General features: G+C 42.1%; 2 protein-coding genes across 3 annotated transcripts in view; one reads left to right on the top strand and one right to left on the bottom strand.

The window, feature by feature from the left end:
* cdca2 (cell division cycle associated 2) overlaps window positions 1-20,099 on the top strand; it is a 29,918-nt gene extending 9,819 nt beyond the window's left edge. Inside the window, exons 4-14 of one of the 2 annotated variants that reach the window (XM_082555964.1) lie at window positions 77-242; window positions 679-833; window positions 3,522-3,651; window positions 7,123-7,445; window positions 8,322-8,373; window positions 8,480-8,554; window positions 8,973-9,109; window positions 9,254-9,316; window positions 9,629-9,700; window positions 16,209-16,368; window positions 16,556-20,099. In XM_082555964.1, coding sequence (XP_082412090.1) covers window positions 77-242; window positions 679-833; window positions 3,522-3,651; window positions 7,123-7,445; window positions 8,322-8,373; window positions 8,480-8,554; window positions 8,973-9,109; window positions 9,254-9,316; window positions 9,629-9,700; window positions 16,209-16,368; window positions 16,556-17,364 — 2,142 coding nt within the window. In that variant the 3' untranslated portion in view covers window positions 17,365-20,099. Of the gene's footprint in view, window positions 1-76; window positions 243-678; window positions 834-3,521; window positions 3,652-7,122; window positions 7,446-8,321; window positions 8,374-8,479; window positions 8,555-8,972; window positions 9,110-9,253; window positions 9,317-9,628; window positions 9,701-16,208; window positions 16,375-16,555 lie in introns of both variants that reach the window. The other variant, XM_082555963.1, reaches the window with a different exon arrangement.
* The window catches only part of LOC309719662 (uncharacterized protein), a 206,192-nt gene continuing 195,126 nt past the window's right edge, over window positions 11,254-22,319 (bottom strand). Inside the window, exon 2 of the mRNA XM_082555952.1 lies at window positions 11,254-11,371. The gene's annotated coding sequence lies outside the window, so the exon portion shown is untranslated. The remainder of the gene's footprint in view (window positions 11,372-22,319) is intronic.

Below are 22,319 nucleotides of genomic sequence, written 5' to 3'. Positions count from 1 at the left end.
TGTAATTTCAGAAGTCTCTGGCCTGTCAATGCACATCACTGAGCAGATATGTTTATTTTGCTGTATCAACTCTCAGCTTGTCAGAAGTAGCCCCTTCCTTCCCCGGGTCGCCTCCACGCTGAGGCAGAAGATGGCTTCCTTCCAGAGCCTGATGGATGTGGAGGAGAATGATGCCTGTGATTCGGTGCCAGCGCAGGACAGCAACACTGGAGGATGCATCAAGACAAGAGATTATCTGTCTGGTGAGGCTGCCTCATTGCCACAGGATTAATAGTTTCATTTTTCATTGAGGATCCATGCCAGAAGGATTTCTTTATGATGTCTAGAGGCATCGTTCATAAAGCAGTGGATTAATGCGCTGCACCGTATAAGCCTGACTGTGACAACATCTTACAGCAGGGATCTCCTCTGAGCTTGGTCATCTTCTTAAATGGGCCCAGTTTCTAAGCTGTTTGTTACTGAAGTGAGACTTTATCTCTATTCCTCTGATCAAAGGTGTTTGTTTGTTTTTTCCTTTTTTGTACCCCAAGCTGTGTTTTTATCATATATTATTTGAAATTTGATATTTTCTTTTCATTTAACTTAGATGCTCCCAAGTCCCATTTGTTTTTCTATGTTTATGTAATATGCCTTTTTTGATTGATGTTTTTTTTTTTTTTTTTTTTTTTCCACTCTCAGATGGGAACAGCCATGATGGAGGGAAGGAGAACGACCCTCCAATGATGCCTACACCCAGCAAGAGGAGGCGCACCAGCAGCCCCCCCGAAGGCTGCAGTGTGGAGATTAGAGAGGCCAGCATGCCTACCCTCTCCTCCACTTTGATGGAGCAGGAGGTACACCGACTCACTCTGACTCACTCACTTAACTGACTGCTGTAAATAATTTAGCTAAAAGGTTTTTACCTCTGTGTGCCTGGCTCCCATTGAAGCCGTCGATTATTTTTAACGCCTTTATGAACGGTAGATCTCAGGGCCAAACAGGATTTTTTTTTTTCCTTTTTTGACTACAAGCTTCCAAAAGGAGAAATAAACCAAAGAGCACTTTGATGCGAAATATGTTTGAGAAAACACTGCCAGTTAAAAAAATTTTCTCCCTACACTAGACAAAACACTTCACAACTCCACAACTTTATTAGTGCAAAAAAAAAAAAAGACATCAGTGTATTTTCACTTAAACAAGCAGCTGTTTTTTATGTGCATTAAAGTTATATAAAAATGTAACAGTGCAAATTTCTTGCTGACAGTTTAACCGAAAGGCATTTCCAGCTGAAACTGGCCGACATATCCTCAGCATAACCATGTATAATATCCACAAAACTTAAAAAGAGGTTATACACACACAACACGGTAATATTATGTTGAAGCACAGTACGTATCACTCCGCGAGGCTCCTGCCTACGATAGCCGTTATGCTTCGACAATTCATCAAGCGGTGCGGCTTCGTAGCTTAGCAAAGTCGCACTAAAACATTTGACAGATTTTCGAGTGCCGTGTACATAAAATTGTTTCGAGGTCAGTAAACACAACCAGAATTCATACATAAGGCACACGGGATTATAAGGGGCTCTGTCGATTTTCAGAAAAATCAAAGGATTGATTTTAAGTGTGCCGTATTTTCCAAAAAACACGGTAATAACGACGGTCCGCTAGCATGCTCTACCAAAAATAGTGCTTTGTTGTGTATCTGACGGACGAACGCTAAACCAGTTCCACACCACTGAAGTTGCAGCATTTTTACAAACCAATTCTGGTTCATCCGTTTTATTCAACTATCCGCTTTTGCTCTTCTCATTCTCTGCTATGCTTTTCCCGCCATGTGCGTATGTAAACAAAGGCACTGCGCATGCACGTTTTACCCATATTCTATCGCGAGATTTCATTTTCTTATCGTTGCCCAACATACCGGTATTACCGTGAACGGTATGATATGGCCCAGCCATAGCTGCAGTCACACAGATGACTGTACCACAAAACAAGATTAATGGGTTAGCAAGATATGTCAAGCTTAAAGTTAGTTTTCAGTGTCACCAAGACACAGACTTTGTTGTGGTACCCTTGATTTCCCACTGGGATTTCAGGTTTTGTAGAGCCAGCTAAAAGAAGGAAAGTCTGAATATATCAAAGTTGCTTTATAGCACACCCCTCTGGTGATAACTGGGCAGATGAATTCGGTATACACTGGTCCATCTAACAGCCCAGCACTGTGCAGCTCATTTGGCTTTCTGAAGAAAACTGCACAACTAGCAGCCTTGCTATCAGTGGCTTGTTCTATTAACAGATGAAAGCAGGTTCTTAATGAGGTCAGTTGACAAAGTATGAAAGAGTCTGGAGGTACTGTGGTGAACATTACACTGACTACAACATCATCCAGCATGTACAGTTTGGCAGTGGGCCAGTGATGGTCTGTAACTGTTTAGAATGAAAGTTAAATCCTCAGGCTTTATGAGTCAGTCGCTACAGAACTCCAAACTTCATGTGGGAGGCCTTCAGATTGGCTCAAGAACAGTTCATAGAGAGCTTCATGGAATAAGTTTCCATGTCTGCATTGACCCAAGTGTAAAGTTTGGACGGGGGGGGAATCATCGTGTGGGGCTGTTTTTCAGGAGCTGAGCTCGGCAGCTTACTTCTAGTTAAACTCTTAATGCTTCAGCATACCAAGACATTTTGGATGATTTCATGCTGTGCGAACAGTTTGGGCGTGTCCTGTTCCTGTTCCAACTTGACTGTGCACCAGCACAATGACACAACATGGATAAGTGAGTTTGGTGTGGAAGAACTTGGCTGGCCTGCACAGAACCCAACCTTAACCCAACAGAACACCTTGGGGTGAATTAGAGCTGAGACTGTGAGCCAGACCTTCAGTGTTTGACGTGCTTCTGGAAGAATGGTCAAAATTCCCATAAACACACTCATAAACCTTGTGAAACGCCTTCACAGAAGAGTCGAAGCTGTTATAGCTGCAAAAGGTTGACCAACATCAAATTAAGTCGTATGGATTAGGAATGGGATGTTACTGAAGTTAATATGCATATCAAGGCAGACTAGTGAATGCTTTTGGCAATATAGTATGTGTCAGTATTTCAGCTTAAATATTTTGATCTGATGCGTTGATGGTTGTTGTCAAGCTAGGAAACAGAAAATAAGCCCAGTTTTTAGAAATGTTACTATTCTGTTGTTCGGAGTCCTTTTCACACTCGTGTCCTCTTGTTTGTGCTTTCATATAAGGTAGAACATTCTCGGTTATGCCTTCTGATCTTTTCCAAGTGATTTTTGGGGCTATTCATGATAACTGAGCAATTCCTGCTCTCATCAGAAGTGTCTGCAAAAAAAGATATTTAAAGGATGCCTGCTGTGAACTGATTAGATGAAATGATTATGGTTGTTCTGTGCTCCAGTGTCCTTCTGGATTTTATGTACAAAAAATTATGCTAGTCTTGGCTAAAATGCAAATATCTGTTCTCTGTGTTCTGTCCTTGTCCTTGAACTACAGAATGAAAGCTCTCATGTGTGCTCTCTTAATAGGATGAGGTCTTTGAACTCCAAAGCCTCAGCCGACCACCTCCTGATGATCCTGCAGCCGTTTCGCCACCGCAGCGTTCCTCCCCCTTCCGCATCACCTCACTGCCTTTGTTGCCGGAGATGAAGCCCACAGGTGAGCACATGTCGCTCTCTGTGGCCTTGTTAGAGTAACTGACCTTTTATCTTGGTTTAGCCTTTGAGGCTCGATGCACAGTGGCTTGCTCCAGTGTAGCCAAAGGTTCCGCTCGGCTGAATTGGTGCATATTCAGCGAAGAAGTCGATGTTCGTTTGAGTTGCCGTAGTGAAGAACATCATGCATGTATTTAGCAATAAGCAGTTTAGAGCGTTGGTGAATTAATTTTTTAAAAAAAAGAGAAAAAAAAGGCCAATATGGTCTGATATAAGGCTGCCACGATTAGTCGATTAAAATCGTCGACGCGTCGTTTGAAGCTTTGTAAGATCCCAAATGACGCAGGAATAAGTAGCAGGATTTAAGAGTGTAATAACGGACTGAAACAGAAGATGGCAGCACTGCATGTACAAGGATGCCAACTGCCGTTAAACCCCGAAGAAGAAGAAGCTGTGTCCCAGAATTCATAGCGCAGCCCAGCTCAGTTTCCAACAATGGCGGCAGCTAGTTAGTTTTAATATTACTCTTATTATTCTTTCTGGGTCACAAAATAAATGTTTAACATATTTTCAGGCAAGAATGTAGCTGTGTAAACCTCAAATATCTGCTCAGTTTATCAAGACACCACATATTTTCAAAAGCGCTCCGACGTTTTCGGAGACGTCTGTTACCCACTAGCTCGATATCTAGCCGGGGTTTAACACTCACTAGAGCCGGTGAGAACACCAGACTCCCGGCAAATCGTTTTCAAACCCACCGCCGTCTTTCGCTACTCAGGTTAAGCATGATATATAAGTCACTTAGATAACTTCAAAATGTTATTGTTTGGCTTTTTTAGTATTTTATTTGTTCCTGAGTAAATCGGTTTGGCTGAGAAATAAAGTTATAGTTTTTACACAGCTGAATAAACGTCAAGCAGACAGCTGATTATCAAAAGTGTGAGATGCTCGAGAATATACTCCGGTGTCCTGTTATATTTTAGATATCAAGGAGCAGACGGCTGAGTTTATTAAACTTCACTGAAACAACCTGCATATTTCATTAAAATGTAATAAACTATCATCTTGTCTTTATTTTTAGTTAGCACATACCGTAAAAACACTTCAAGCTAGAGCTGGGCGATATAAGATTTTTTTCATATCACGATATGTTTTTTTTTTTTTTTTTTTCATTTCAGGCGATAACGATATCTATCACGATATAAGCCAAATAACTATATTTGTAAGATTTAAATGTGCCGTTGCTCACAAGTAAAATGTGAAATAATCAGCAGCTTGTTTTTATTTAAATATTTATTTCCCATAATAAGTTCAACAGGGTAGATGTACTTAAGGAACATGAGACTTTTTCAGATAAATAAAGGCAAATATTGCAAACTACACAAAAGGCAGCCGCTAAAGCGTTTAAGTTTCAAAATAGAACAAACGAAACAGACTAAATTGTCAATTCCACTTAGAAACAAAATATTAATTCTAAAAATAAATCTTAGTTTGTTTTACAGAAGAACAGACAAAACTGACTTTTTGTCAATATCAAATAAACTGAGAACTAAAAGGAAATTCTCAATCTCTCCTTGTTGTATAGCTTAGCTTTTCAAACAGTTTTAACAGTTACTTTAGTCTGACAAAAGCCGAATGACGAATTAGCGCTTCCAGTCAGAGACTGAGGCTACGTCCACACGTACACGGGTGTTTTTGAAAACTGAGATTTTCCGTTTTCGTTTTAAAAAATAATCCCGTCCACACATAAAGGCAGAAATGAAGGAAAACGCTGCTATGAACATGCCAAAGCAGCAGGTGGCGCTAGATTCCTAACCGTGCAGAAATGTTGGCCAATCAGAAGTCTAGAAGCCTCAGTGGGAAAAAGTAAACAAAGCTGGGGCATAGAAGCAGAACCGAGTGGTATGTGTGGAGGGACAGTAACTGTGTGTATATGTAAGCATTTAAACACTGCAGAGAGTAGAATTAACAGTAACAGTATTGTAGAAATTCATTTCACCGAAACAATAACGTGGCGCACAGTGTGACGTCAAACAAATGCGCACACCTTGGACGCTGCGTTTTCTCCGTTTTTCTAGTCCACACGTAAATGCAAAAACGAAGTTTTCAAAAATATCCACCCTGGCCGGAGTTTTTAAAAATCTTTGTTTTCAGTGACCAAAAACGCCGTTTACGTGTGGACTAAAGGTGCAAACGCATAGAAAAATCTGCGTTTTCAAAAATACCCGGGTACGTGTGGACGTAGCGCATGCACCAGTTTATTGTATTTCCAGACTTGCTTTCGGCACAATTTACAGTGCACGCTACGCTGTTTTTTTGTCAGACTTGAAATAGCCGAAATACCTTCACACTACGGAACTTCTATGGCTCTTCCGTTCGACAATCTCTCCGGCGTTGGAACCATCATCTGTTTTCTCTTCGGTAACCTTCGGTCACGCTCGGTTGATTTTTCTAGTCGGCACACTCATTTCCTCCATTACCCGCTGGCTGCTTCCCAAACAAACACACGTGCGGCTTGGCACTTGTGCTGTACGTAACAAGTCACGCGACGTGACGCTGCGGCTGTGATTGGTTCGGCTCTGCGCTACTTAATTTGGATTGGCTGTTTTTTTTTTTTTTAAAGAGGACTAGCGGCAAGGTCTATCGCGATAGCTTAATTTTTCTATCGAGGAAAAGTTATATCGCGATACATATCGTTATCGTTCTATCGCCCAGCTCTACTTCAAGCTGTAAGCTAATGATAGTTATATAAGAGCACATGCTGCTGGTGCAATAAGCTGTACGTTTTACGTCCAATAGATGCACGTTCTGATTAGTCGACTATCAAAATAATCGTTTGTGGCAGCCCTAGTCTGATAACAGTTGTGTGATGTGTCTTGCTGCACCAAACACCCACTTCTATTTGTAAATACCAGATCAGAATGTACTGATTCCAAATACACAACTTTAAAAAAATGTTTTCTCATTTTGTCATCATGCACATCTTTTTTTTTTTTTTTTTTTTTTTTTTTTTCTTTCTTCTTCTTCTTTAAACAGTAACTTCGACAGTCTTATACCGACACTGGCTACGTACACGCACGCACGTCTGGTTTGCTATCCTTGTGGGGACATCCCATTGACATAATGCTTTCCCTACCTGCTTAGCCTAACCCTAACATCAAAAATGAATGCCTAACCCTTACCCTAAACCTAACAATAACCTAATTGTAACTCTGACACGAAGACCTGGATTTTGGTGGATTGGATTGTCATGTTGATAAACAAATTTTCAGCCCTACAAATATACAAACTATGCCGGTCTGACTTTTTTCCTCTATCAAAAACCTTAATTCAGTGTTTATTCACGTTTCAGATGATTAGACAAAACAAGGCTAATCTATAATATCTCAAAGTCTCTCTTGGTGTTTATTACACAATGACTCCTGGAGAAAAGAAAGTACATTTTTGTGCATTGTATGGATTTTCTATCTTGCAGGAGAGGAAGAGTCCAACGGGACACCCACAACGATGACAAAGAAGAAGAAACGTGTGCGTTTTGGAGGTCCCCTCTCTCCTGAGTTTTTCGATAAGAACCTGCCTCCGAGCACCCCGTTACAAAAGGGAGGCACACCGGCCCGACCACAAACTCCTGGTGGGAGCTTACACCTTCGTTCAGTGCTGAAGACACCGCAGAGTGAATCCAAGACACCCGAATGTCGGCCCGACTTCAGCAGCCCGACTGCGTTTGGTGCTTCTCCTACACTCACAATGCCTTGCAAGTCCAGAATGCACTCTGAGGGAGACGAAGAGGAGGGAAAGGTAGATGAGATTAAACTGTGTTGCCAGTATGATGATTACACTTTACATGTAATAAAATCTTAGTTACAAAACATTAACATTTTCCAATGACATCAGCTACAAACAGGCTTTCCACAAGATAATTTGTTCGTCTGTTTGTAACCGCCCTGTTATCTATTATTGTTACATCCTGTGAGGACGTGGGAGTGTGTGGGCGTGGTGTTGTCCTCTCCTCCTCCTCCTTTCTTGTCCCTCCCCTTGTCTCTCTCTACCCCACCTGCTGCTCATCTGCCCTCGTTTACCACCAATTACCTTCCAGAGGTGAAATAAGCTGGAGGAGAGCAGTGTGGGTGTGAGTGAGTAGTGAGTGACCGACCGACCCACCCACCCACCGTGCGTGGCTTGTTGCGAGTAACTCAACTGGGCAGTGGTTTTGCTTAAGTGACGGCGGCCTCCATTTCTTGGTTTGGCCTGCCTGGTTATTGCTAATAGCAGCGTTGCTGTCTTTTTCTGTTGAAGCCTTATAGTTGTTTTCTTAGTTGAAGCGGTCACCATCTCTTTGGGTTGGCCTGTCTGATTTATCATTAAAGCAGCGTTGCTGTCTCCTTCTTTTGTTACTGCTTATATGATTATTGGGTTAATTAATTATAATAGATTTATTTTGTGTTAAACACCTCTGCCTGGTGTCCTTTTCATTTCAACCCGGATCCAACTGTTACTGTCCCCCACCCTCTTCGCCTTGCTTTCATGTGGGGGCGTAACAATTATTGTCTGCTACCTGCTGCTGTTAGCTCTTGTCTGTTCTCTGCAAGGCTCAGGATATGACCCACGATCTGGTCTTGATTATAAATATTAGTCATCAGTAAATAATACTGCTTTTCTATTTTCTGGTCCTAGATTGTTTTCCCTTCGGTGGAGGAGATTGGCTCTGCTGTGGCGAGTGATACAGGTTGATTACAGTTTATTGACCCTGAGAGAGATGGCTTATTGTCTCCAGTGGAATGCAATTCAGCTCTGATACGATAACAGCTTTCTTTCATTTGTTTCATTTTCAGAATGGGCGTGGGATGCCCAGCCATTGAATTTAAACAGTGCCTTCTACGAGGAGTCTCTCTCTCAGCTTCTGACAGGTAAACAGCTGTCATAGCTTTTTTTCTTTTAATTGTCACTTAGCTTCCTGTCCTCATCGATCTACTTCTGTAACCTCTATTTCTCCAGCAAATCTGAGTACACCAGCGTAAAAGACCTTGTTGTGTGGAGCTGAATCACGTCAGGATTTTTATTTTTACATCATATTAAGAAATTAAGCCGCCTTCTGCCTCTCTAATTATAAAAGAAAGATTAAAACAATCAGAGAAGTCAGAATGAGAGGCATCCTTAAACCTCCTCCTGTTGGTTTAAAAGCTGCACAGTTCCTTTTGTCAGTTGGACTGTATTAATTTGTGTGAATCATTTTTCCACGCTAATCAGCCGAGTTGTTATAATCAGTTATTGCTATAATCTCAAACAGAAGTCTTTTCAGCTGTAATACTGTAGGTTTTCCCCCAGAGTCTGACACCAACCCCAGCACAACCTCCCAGATGGATGACCAGTCTGAGCCTGACTCCCTGCCAGAGAAGGAGAAGCAACCAGACGCTGGAGTTGGAGGTCCAACTGCAGCCCGATCCAGCAACAGAAGGAGAAAGGTCTGCCACATTTAAGATTTTTTTTTTCTTCAAATTCTAGGATACATCTCTGTGAGCTCATGGGAATGTTAAACAAAATACTCTACCAAAATAATTTATTACCATCCTCTAGAGAATTTTATTCTGTGCAATTTTCTCTTGCAGTCAGCACCAAAACAAGGACTTGGAAGCGAACCTCAAGCTTGCTCCAGCAGCCGAAAGAGGAAGGTATGCTGTTCCCATAAACTGCATGATTCACGTGTACAAATGTCCATTTAGAAGCAAAGATGGCCTTTTTTTTTCTTTTCTTAATCATTTGGAGGTCATAACATGTTCCAATCTAATCTACTGTTTAATTCTGCTGGATGTGAGCTTAATCACATTTAAGGACTTGGGGGGTGTGTGTGTGTGTGTGTGTGTGTGTGTGTGTGTGTGTGTGTGGGGGGGGGGTGTGTGTGTGTGTGTGTGTGTGTGTGTGTGTGTGTGTGTGAGAGAGAGTCTATATAATATATCCTGGGGTAAACGTTTCTGTTCCCCCAGCTGCCAGAAGAGAGTGAACCTGTGAAGAGGTCGGCACGGTCTGCTGCCAAGTTGGCCTCTGGGAAGATGAAGGTGAGTTGGATGAGTGTGCTTGTTTGATTTCTCCTTCCATCACTTCACTGAGGGCTTTGCAGAATTGTCTTTTTACAAGCTGTCATGTAGAAGATGGCTACACAATCTGACTATGACTTAAGGTCATAGTGAGTATGTATTCATGTTAATATGGCCCATATAGAGCTGCAAATAGCACATCTGTGATATCATGTATAGTGGTAATGCTGATCCTTATTCATAAAGTTGTGCATGAGTGGAGAGTCAACACTGCTGTCACAGATAATTACACAAAGAAGTTTGATGAGACAAAGTGAGATTGTTTGTGCTTTATATCGTAGTGGTGAGGTGTATATTGTGGCACAGAACCAGAGGAGACGTTACGGTTTGATCTGACTATGCAAATTTCCACACCATGAAGGTACTTTAATAATGGGTTCTACAAGGACCTGTTATAGCATATTGTTAGGTTTGGATTTTAAAGCTGGCAGCAAAGCAACTTACACAGGGTGAAATGTTTCTGCTGATTAATAGAAGTGGAATACCATGAAACCATATGGATCCATTTATGTAGTATTCGGCTACACACAGTGAAGGGTTTTGCTTATGCAGCCCACACGGACATACATGTACAGTGTATACTGGTGGGAATGACACTCCATAGGTCAAATCTGGATTGGTGTAAAGGTTTGCATGAACAACACTTTTTATGTTATGCCATCCTCCAGTTACCTCGGGAGTGGGATGTTAGAATTCCAAGTTGGTGTGTACCAATAGGAAAATTGGAAAAGCATGAAAAAAAGGAATTCATCTATATCAAGCAATACAGCATAATACTTAATATAAGAACAACGCTGAGGACATTGATGGATAGACTCTTATCCATGAATCCAAGATACTGCTGCCCTTTTGGATCGTTAACTCTGGGTTTTTGGGATTGTTCCGACTTCCAGATCAGGACATTCAAATTGGGGCAGCGTTCCAGATGAAAATTCTGTCTAGGACCTTTGTGTGATATGTCATCCTAATCCTGTATTGTTAGCATCGGTAAACTGATAAGCTTTTATCACTTTTTCAGCATCCGGGTTCCTTAACTGTTACATTAAGATTAATGTTATTGGGTTTATATTCTTATTTCACTATTGTACTGAGAACCTACTGAACCATGACCTCGCATCTGAGATAGGGCTGGGTGATATATCGATATATTTTTATACGAGATAAGATGTGACAATATCCTTAATATCGATATAGTATATGTTACGTTATAATTATACTTGTGGAGCCACAAGTTTGCCTCTCTTTTGTCCACTTTTGTCTCTACGCAACATTACTCCGCCTCGCCTCTCTCCTTCACTGAACACAACTCCTCCTCCCCCATCGCTTCACCTGCAGGCAGCGACAAAATGGACGCGGCAAATCTCTGCTAACGAGTTACTGCGCATCGCCCCGTGCGTGAGGCTGGACGGTGTCAACGAGCTAACCAAGCTAATGACCTAACCACTCTGGGCTGCACGGCCTAAAATTCTTTCATTTTCTCAAAAGTTGACAGCGCGCCTTATGTATGAATTTTGGTTGTGCTTGATGACCGCGAACCGATTTTAGTACGACTTTGCTAAGCTACGGAGCTGCACCGCTTGATGGATTGTCGGAGCATTACGGCTACCGAGGAGCCTCGCGGAGTGATACGTACTGTGCTTCAACGTAATATTACCGTATTGTGTGTATAAGGACCATAAATGGCACCTGTTCAGAGTCATGGTTACGAAGCGGATTTCAAACTCCAGGCTGTCAGTCACGCAGTAAAACTCGGGAACAGAGCAGCTGTGAAATCTGTCTCTTTGTTATTGTGCTCAGCGTCTTTGTTTACATTTTGACTGCACAATTGTGAGCTTTTTGTTATACACAAAAACAACATTGTTTTAGTTTATTTATGGAGCATAATTTCTTTTTGAGTAATTTTTTTTCATGTACATCTATGCTGTATGTTAATAAAAGTGCCTGTGTGACATCTGGGAAACAGCTTTAACTAAGAACTCTTTTTGTTCTTACTTTATGGCTTAAAAAAATATCGAGATATATATCTTATATCGCCATCCAGCTAAAAATTATAGAGATATGAATTTTGGGTCATCGCCCAGCCCTAATCTGAGATATGTATCAAGCGTGACTAGGGCTGCTCAATTAATCGAATTTTAATCACGATTACGATCTGGGCTTTCAACGATCATTAAAAATGACTGAGCAGATTATTAGCCCCTCCCTCGTGCTTTACTCTCGCGCTGCTCCGTGTGGCAAATCCAGCACACCTCTCTGCATTTCGAACACGTTTCACAACAATTAAGAGCAGCCAGTGTTGCCAACTTAGCGACTTTGTCGCTATATTTAGCGAGTTTTCAGACCCCCCTTAGCGACTTTTTTTCTAAAAAGCGACTAGCGACAAATCTGGCGACTTTTTCTGGTATTATTGGAGACTTATTTATGACGACTTTTTGACGTGAAAACGCATATCGCTCTCTCAACAAGCAGCGGGTGCTGCCGTGGGCACCTCACCCGTGCCAAAGCTCTCCCAGGCGGAGGATAGTCCTCCCCCGCTGTTATCAGGGCAGGAGATGTTCACACCTATGCGTCCAAAGGGCAAATGAATCGCGCATGAGTGAAGCCGCTGCTCCCGCACTGACTGTAACGCAGTCAGTTCTTCTTTTACTGTTATGCTGTTTTGTGGATCACAAGGTTTAAAACTACTTATAAACAAACACTCTCACACACAAAGTAACTCCACCAGAGCGCCAATTTCGGGTCACTTTTGCCAGTCCAGGCCCGGATAAAGGAGCAGGGTTGGAATTGTGACATTAAAAAACAATAATTGCTAAAAGAAATTTAATTTGTAGTTCTAAATAAATTCTAACTGCATTTAGGACGTTTTTTACTCACTTTATGTCTCTTCCACGATGTTATTTCTCTCTCCAACAACGTAGGTTACAATTACATTAGCATGACCAATTATACAAATTAGGCGGTGACGTCATTTGGCGACTTCTAGCGACTTTTAGGACAGCCAATAGCGATTTTCCTTACTGAGGAGTTGGCAACACGGAGAGCAGCGGTCCCCAACCTTTTTTGCGCCACGGACCGGTTTATGCCCGACAATATTTTCATGGACCGGCCTTTAAGGTGTCGCGGATAAATACAACAAAATAAAACTAGTACCAGTACCGAAAAAAAGAAAATTTATTCATAACACGTGAAAAGACCAAGGAAAACTGAGTAAACGATAACAAAATAACGCTGAAAACCGATAAAAACCCTGAAAACTATACATTTCACACCTGAGCCTCAACTCTCGCGGCCCAGTACCAAACGACTCACGGACCGGTACCGGTCCGAGGCCCGGGGGTTGGGGACCGCTGATTAAGAGGACCCGAGGGAAGCTCGGAAAGCTAAGCAGAAGTTATTTGGAGAGGAGAGTGACTGCTGTTGGTTGAAAAGAGAGGTAAAAAACTTCAGTGGTGTGGAAACATTATGGGTTCGCGGAGTCAGACGTGGATCAAGTAGACATAGTGTGTAAACTTTGCTACAGTGTCGTAGCTGCACCACAGAGCAACACTGCAACGTTCACTAAACAGATGTTTACATTTTTCATTTATTTTTTATATTGCAAACATTTGCACTGTTATCAGTATTTGCACACTATTTTATGACAATCTTTAAAGTCATTATTCAATACATTGTTATTGTTAAATAAATATCGTCAAATAATCGAGATCTCAATTTCAGTGAAAATAATCGTGATTATTATTTTTGCCATAATCGAGCAGCCCTAAGCGTGACTTTTGTGTACTGTTGGGGATAGACCAGATGAATAGACAGATCACAACCTTTTTAGTCTTTCAATCATAGAAAAATTTGGAGATGATCTGTGTTTTTGTTGTCAAGAGATCCTGTTTTAAAACAAACAAAAAAACAACACAATAGTTGATCCATCCAGTTTTTTTTTTTATCCACTCAACTGTAAAACGATGGTGAGTGTACTGTCGTCACCCTGCCGGGCGGGCAGGCAGGCAGCATAGACACGCAAATTTGTTAATGCAATAACTTAAGAATGAGGCAACATAGAAGTTTCACATTTGGGACAGGTTTGATTCCTGGTAACCTCAAGGTTGGAGCTTTCTGAAAATCATGTGAATGCGATAACTGAAATGAGGCAACATACAATTTTGAAATTGGTACTATTGACTAGTTTCACACTTAGTCAATAGTACTAGGAGGCTGAGGGGTAACACTGCCAGCCACCGGTAATTTCTGGCATGTCTGTACACAGCAGACCCAAACTAATTTCCACGATTATTAAATACCTACCTCATTAAACAGCTCACAAACATATACATCACTACCTTTTTCTTTTTTTTTCTTTTTTTAATTCAAGGAAATGTGATGGTATTTACAACATCCATGTATTCACAGTGAGTAGGGTAGGAAGTCACAATAGGGCAGAAGGAAAAGGAAACAAAGCACAGAATAAGATAAAACATTGACAAAACCACTGTAATCATGTGTTTGCCGACTGGACACGTACTGCAGTTGACTATGTGGAAGCATTTGTGTGACAGTGATTTATTTTTAAACATACATGCTCTTACTAGACTTTTTCCCCAACACACTATGATCACCTAACATCCACATGTCACTTTTCTATTTTCTTTTCCCTATTCTTCCCATTTTCAGTACTTTAGTTGAATGTGCATTACATTTTCATGTGTCAACACTTCACTAGTGCAAAGCATAAAAAAGGTAGGATAAGTGAAATGGGTTTAGCCCAGGGCAGGTCAAGCACACAGGGTCCTGATAGCTGTCTAGACTGAAGCTCACATTACTGCAGTCCACTTACTGAGTGTGCAGTGCCCAGCTCATGTCCACGGGATCCATCATTTCCACACTTCCTGTTCATCGTCTGTGTAACGGGTCTAGTATTCTGGCAGCATCGTGTCAGATCGGATGCTTGAAGTAAAATATCTGTGTTTGGTTTAAACCAGCCGGTGGAACTAAAATGAGGACAGATTAAGCAACTCAATGTCTTCTTTCTCACCTCGCATGTTTTCACAAACATATCCCAAAGAAAGTTGGCAAACAAGCCATCATGTTGTTTTCAGTTTGAAAGCCCACGTGAGGCGTTCGCCCAGTCAGATGCAGCCCAGTGTTTACACGGTTATGAGAGAGAGAGCTGCTGTCGAACACTGAATGGCTGCAAAGTGTCCAGTCCTGGGAAGCAGGGAGAACCCTCACAGGCAAAATAAAAAATTTCCCCCTTAGACACAAACTGTAGCCGTACTTTAGGTTTGTTTTTTTCTTCATAGATTAATGCTCCCAGTCAGGACTGTATTTAAAGCTCTGTGTTCAGATCTGTCAAACAACTTCTTCAGTTACACTCTCAGGCTGTGCGATATGATGAAATATATCGGATGACAGAATTAGAACATCTATCGTTTCATATTATACGCTATAATTTGTCTCGTGGTGTCGCAAAATACAGTTTATTTTTTTCATTGTTTCGATGGTCACAATGTGGATGCAGCCACGAAGAATACCAGCATGGCCAGTGAAGATTATACAGAACCAGTTAGCACCAAACAGAGGGACCTGGTTAATTATGAAAGGTCTGACAAGGACCAGAAAAATGTATCATGCAAATTATGCTCAAACCGGTTCCCACCACAGACTCAAACACACACAAACCCGTCTACCACCTACGCAAGAATCACGTGAAAGAGTATGGAGAGAGTTTACGGATGAGAAGCAAAAAAGAGCCGTCAGGTGCTCAAAATAAAACTTAGACTCAAATGTTAGAACGGGCTTTTCTCCGCAGCACGCCGTGTAATGAATACAAAGAAAAGGGCAGCTGTTATAACTTATATCTAAAAATATATAGCTTCATGCATTGGTCAAAACACTCGACTCCAGGTACACGACGCCCAGCTGAAAACACTTCACACAAGTTTAGTTGCCTGAGATTCACAGAATTTACACACATTGCACTTTTTTGTGATATATATCGTTATCGGGATGTGAGATTTTGGTCATATCGCGCAGCCCTATTACACTCCATGAAATGCAGACAGCTGATGAAAATGAAAGTGCTGTCTGACTACAAGACACACTGATGAGCACAAAGTGTCACCGAAGCAGAATCGTAAGAATCGGAGGATGAAGCAGATTATTACTCCTGCAGGGATTCAGTTTTCCATCTTAAAGGTTTTATATCCATAACACACATTTGCCCAAGAGCATGAGTGAACATTCTCCAGCAGTTTCTTTAACTTTGAGCTAATTGATAAAATATTTTCAGCTTTTTTCAATTTTGTTTGTGTTTATAAAATATGTTTGTGCATTAGATAATCATTGTATTATTAATGAAATGTGCAAGATCGAAACACTCTGCATACCATATCAGAGGTGGATACTTGCCAGCTTTAACGCTTCTGCAGGCTTGTCAATGCAGAAATTTCTAACACTGCAGTTTGTTGGTCCCCAGATGACCTCCAGCACAACGCGTCGATGGAACAAGGACGTAGACCGCTCGCTGTACGGCTCACGTGAATATGCCTCCAAGAACCCCGCCCTGAGTCCTATCACCGAGAGGCTGTCCTTCATCAGTCAGTCTCCAACAGCACAGGAGACTCCTTCAATCAGCTGTAAGGGTAAAAAAAAGGAAAAGAAAGTTGCCAGTGTGTGATTTAACCTGTGGTTGGAGACGGTATCAATGTCTGGATGTCAAACTTTATTTTAGTTCCTAAAAAATGAGAACCTTTGGATTCAGGGGAAACCAGTGGAAACATTTTTTTCCTGAGATTTTTCTTTTGTCCTCATTTTTCTTCACAGCTCCAGATCAGGAAACCCAGCTGAATCCTGAGGTAACTAATGAAACTCAAGTGATACACGACCTCGCTGTGACAAATGCCTCAGAAACCACTGTAGAAGTTTCTGTCACATCGCCCAGCTTGAGTGAAAAAAGTGCCGGGCAGGACAGCAGGCTGTTGGGGGTGAGGGTCAGAGGAAGACGACTGAAGAAAAGGAAGGTCAGTGTCGCTGACAGTGACCTGACCAGAGGAGAGACAGAGCAGCAGCTCTATGAAGAGCAAACCACTACAAGCTCTGCAGATACACCCTGCACAGAGTCAGAATATCCCGTGAGTGCACATGTACCTACTTTAGACTGCCTGAACAGCACAGAGCCAGCACACGGGAAAGCCAAGCATGGCAGGAGGAGCTCTGTAAGCAGCTCAGTGACAGCGGAGCAGGAGAACTATGTAAAGAAGCACCAAACCAGCTGTGAAGAGGAGGAGGAAAGACAGGGAGACCGAGCAGCAAGCTCACAGGAAAACATCCAGTCAAGCTCTGATAGCCAGGAAGAGGGGGAAACGGCTCATGTGGACCTTGCTCCCTGGCAAGCTGACTTTAATTTTGAGGATGTGTTTAAACCAGTTTGCACTAGAGGGCAGCGCTCAGTGCGGCGCAGCCTGAGAAACCAGAGCAACGCTGAGAACAGCAGCAGTGCAGGACTCACCTGGCTGCCTCGTACCTCTCCCGAGTCCAGCAAAGAGACCCGCAGGAGGACCCGGGGCCGTCGGCTCAGTGCTGCTCTGCCCAGCCAACCGTCACTCCCTGAGGAGGCAGGAGATGCCTCCTGAGATCATTTACCTAACTTAATGAACTGAGATTACACTTAGCTAAAACATTGATTTTTTTTTCTTTTGTTTCTTTCTCTGTGAATTATTAGAGATGACCAGCAATTTGTGAGTGGTTTCCCTCCAGTAACTAAGCTAGTCAATATGCTGAGAGCTCAATCATCTCTGCTGACCACCTAATCAATATCGTGGCACTCGGCTGGTAATCACAGTGCATCTTCAGTCTGCCTCTACAAAGTCACTGGATCAGGAAATGAAGTCAATATCTGCTCCTGAGGCTGGATGAAGATGGCTGTGTCGCATTCACCAAATGTGTCAGCCAAAGGCAGGCGGGCTTTACACAGAGAACTTAAATTAATGTGCTCAAGTAATTCTGCTTAATTGTGATTGGTGGTTGTTGTTGTTGTTTGTTTTTTAATAATCTAAACAGTTGTGGTTATTGAAAAGCAGATGCTTGTAAGGTACAGTTTGAACCTTACAAGCATCTGCTTCTAACTAAATATATTGCCTCCATGTAAAGATGGCACATTAGAACAAACTGTGTTCATTTAAAAGGATGCTTTAGATTCATTTAGAGCAAATTAATCCAGATAATAAAGCAGCCGCTTGTCTCCACAAACGTGACGTTCCAGCTGTGTGTGGTCACTCGAGTTCAAGTGCAGCAGCTTTCCCTTTAGCATAAACCGTCCTGTTCTGTATTTTAAACATGGCCAAATGCCTGAAAGTAAATTGACCTCTAACCTCCACCCAAGTTCCAGCAGTTATTGATTTTTAAAATCTGTTGCTCAGTACCGGCTCCATCCATCTGTCACAGAGGGCAGTAACAAATTGAGTTTCAGATTCAGTTCACATAGGAAAATTGGCTCGCAGAATGATGCATGACTGTAATCTATCCATCACTGAGTAATTGACTGCCTCCTTTTACATCAAGTCAGTCACTTGGCTGAAGGACGACAGAGGTTTTTGGCCCCACTAGTGATCTGCCAAGGCCTTTTTCTGCTCTCTATTCCAACGGGAAGACAGATGGACAAAATCATAAACCCACTAATGTGATGTTGTGTGGCTGCAGTGGGGCCACACTGCCATCTGGTGGCACTCTTGCAGAATTGCTGCTTATTGATGTGCCGCTCCTGGGAGGGTGCGTCAGGAAATGATGCTACTGTCAAGAGTGGGAATAATATAAATGTGTGGAAGTTCAACTTTATGGATGGCTGCTACTGCTTGGAGAGAGAAAAAACACACAGACTAGGCTCGTGTGTGTGTGTGTGTGTGCGTTTTTCTGCTCGACTGTGACACTGTGTGTTTGTCTGCTCTTGTCTCTTTTAAAACTTGTATCATCTTTGTAAATGTGCAGTTTATAGAGTTGAAGCCAAACTGCTGCACCTCTATAATATGAGTGGGTGTTGGGTGTGTTGTCTGTGAGAGAGAGCGCGGGAGAGTGTGTGTACGTGAAGGGTGTGAAGCCCCTGTCCCTGGCAGACGGGCATACTGAAGGCGGCTTAACACAAGAACAATGGGGTCCTTTGACCAAAACGACACCCCCAAGACATGTGGCCTCCTGTCACCGTGGCAACCCCCCATGGGACAGAGCAGGATGACAGCTGGAGAGGAGGACTTACAAAAATGGAGTCCATTTCTTTCCACTGAAGCTCTCCCGGCTCTATATCTTTTCCCCTCTTCCCCCGGGCCTCCTCTACACTTTGGCCCTGGTCAATGCAGGATACATCTCATTTTACAGCTCCGTGTGATTGACCTTACAGGCTTCACTTGCCACCTACAAATCCTCCAGAGGGAAAAATAAATAAATTAAGAATCAGCGCCAACAATAAATCAGCTCTTTATTGGCTCTCATTACTGTCCGTAATAAGAGCGCATTGAGCGTCGCAGACAAATACGCGGCTGAGCCACAAGATTTCACACTCGCTCTGCTCTTGATTTTACGCCTCATTTTAAAACGGATGAGCACTTTCTGTACGAGCACAAAGAGACATAATCAGTTATTTGTACTTCCAGATTTAGAGACCTTGGTCTTTCAATTAGTTAATTAGTAACTGAATGGTATTAAGTTGTCCCGCTGCCTGTGGCCTTTCTGCGCTCTGTGCTGCGAGCCTTCTATTATTGATGTTCAGAGGCACGATCTGTAAGCCATACACAGCTCTCCTATGGAGCTGAAGACAGCAGGAGGAGGGCGACAAAACAAAAGGCAGGACAACAGCAAGAGACCCTCGAGCTACTCTGTTTGGTTTGCTGTCCCAGTGTGTCTGCATGCTGCGACTGGCTCAAACCTGTTTAAGAAAGCTGCCTCTACACACAGACGAGAGGGCGTAGTATAAATTCTTCATGCCTAATCTAGGAATCCAATACTGGGAACATACTAGGACATCGTAATCGGTCATTTAGTGCTGCTACTTTAAAGCAGCCTTGGATTAAAGTTGGGCTCAGAAATTTTAACAGTGGAGCTTTCAATTTAATTTCCCTTTTAGTCTTAAGACTAGGGTTAATCCATGTGTGGGAAAGTGTCTGCACAATTACAGCTGTGACTAACAATTGGGTAATCTGTCTCATCCCCCCCAAAAGTGTCCATAATCATAAAGAGAGCGTTTACTTTTTTCATAATTCCTGTTTCCATAATGGTTGATCCAACGTTATGGACAGCTATTTTTAATGCAAATATACATTTGTAGTGTTCATATTTACAGAAAGCAGGGAAAGAAACATTAAAACTATTTTTCCATTAAGATGCCAAATGCATTTCTTTATTTTCATTCCTGAACAGAAACATTAGTTGTTGAATGTTATGCTTGATTCATTTCTGACTTCTAAGAGAAGTCCATAGTGTTTTTTTTCTGGTATAAAAAATGTGATTTAAGTCATTTTTAGTTTTAATGTTTTTGACAGATTTCTCAAATAGTTTTGTTTTCTTGTTTTTATGACAAGTGGTCTAATAAATCAGTTAAGCACATATATACACATGCATATAGTGCTTTTCTACTCTAATCTGGTTAGAAACACAGCTAAGCTGCAAGAGTTGCTAATCCTTAATCTTTCTCAAATTGGAGAAGCTCGCAACTTCCTGCAGTCTACTCTGGCTGCCCAGCCAAGCTGGCCACAACCTCGGGCAGAGAGGTAACCAATGCGTAATAGCCAATATAAATGGGGTGCAGGTGTGCATTTTAGTACCGGTTAAGTTAATTAAAAAGAATCTTTGCACATGTGAATGCTTGGGGAAAAAAAACGCTCAAATCTACAAACAACATCAGCAATGTTATCTGTGTCGTTCTAACTGTTTGTAGTCGAGTCTGATGTCTTTATTTTCTTCCAGAAGCCTGCTGTGTGTTAGGGGTGTGATGGGGAATACCCAATTAGACAGCAAACGTGGGTGCCCGTGTCATTGTTTCCAAACGTGTTTCTATTCATTCACACTAAAATGCAGTAAATTCTCCTGTAGTGCTTCTCACACACTGGAGTTGTCTGGATGTTAGGCATGAATGTAGGAAAGATCTGAGTTCTAAAAGAAATATGCACGGCCCTGTGGAGGTCTTTCACATAGATGAGAGACGGGGAGAGCACCCCAGCAGTCAGGTCACTGACATGTATGACAGCCCACTAAGTTTGTCTAAAGGCACCTGAACAACTCGGACCATGAGAAAGCTCTATTGGAACAGATGTGAGTGGTAATGCACGTGTAAGCAAAGCTGTGTAACTAGTTAAAGATTCAAAACTACACGCAATGAAACGGCGAGCAAGGAAAGAGTACCAAAGCAGCATTAGAGAGGTTGCCGTTGTGCCAGGAGAAATTAAAGGAGAGGAAGTAAACGATGCGTCCAGCATTATGTGTGTTGACGAAACAGAGCTCTGCCGTCGCATACCTGCGCAAATCCTGACTGTGTCTGAACTCGATTTATTCTCGAGTGCTACAAACGAGAAAAACCCCGGGTGTTCAGATGAAGAACAGAGGCGCTCACTCGAATGTTAATTCTTCAAACGCGCTTTAAAAAAAATCTAACAGGCTCCATTTGATTGATGTTTGATGATCTTTGTGTTGTAATCAGAAAGATTTCATCATCTTGTAGGGAAGATGATTAAATTCATTTTTCACCTCAAAATTCTACACACAATACCTCATGATGACAAGGTGAAAAGTTCTTGTAAGTTTATTAAACAAAACTACAATATTTCCATTGATCATCTATCAGATGCTTCTGCTACTTAAGTGAAGTCCACCTGTGGTAAATTCAGTTGACTGGATGTGAGCCCAATAAGCACACAACTGTCTACATAAGGGCCCATCGTTAACGGTGCATGTCAGAGCACAAACCAAGCTGTGCAGTCCAAGGAACTGTCTGTAGACCTATGAGACAGGATTGTATCAAGGCACGGATTTGAGGAAGGGTACAGGAAAAGTTTCTGCATAATTGAGGGTCCCAGTGAGCACAGTGGTCTCCATCATCTGCAAATAGAAGAGGTTTGAAGCCACCAGGACTCTTCTTAAAGTCTCTAGACTCTTCTGAGCTAACGGGATAGAGTGGGCTTAATCGAGATGCTTGGCCTGAATGCCAAGCGTCGGATCTGCGGGAAACGAGGCATCGCTCATCTCCTGGCCTGCTACAATGAAGCATGGTGGGATGCAGGGACTGAGAGACTAGTCAGGGTCAAGGGAAAGATGAATGCAGCAGAGACATCCTTAATGATAACCTGCCCTAGAGCACTATGGACCCCTGACTTGAACAGGAACCTGAACATCTCTGGAAAGTTCCATGGGTTCCACAACTCACGACAACACTTACATCATTAGTTCTTTCTTCTTTTTTTTTTATACTGTAGTTATGTTTGAAGTGTTTTTAGGTAAGGAAAATTATACCTAATAAATTAAATTATACCTTAAATTATAAAATGTTATAAAGCACTATCCAAAGACGTGTTTAGCAGACTGTGTTTTTCAACAGGTGTTTTGAAAT

This window comes from Aulonocara stuartgranti, assembly GCF_965226115.1.
Source record: "Aulonocara stuartgranti genome assembly, chromosome: 12".
Lineage (NCBI taxonomy): Eukaryota > Metazoa > Chordata > Actinopteri > Cichliformes > Cichlidae > Aulonocara > Aulonocara stuartgranti.
The sequence above is the reverse complement of the archived record's forward strand: the minus strand, read 5'-3'. Positions and strand labels throughout refer to the sequence as shown.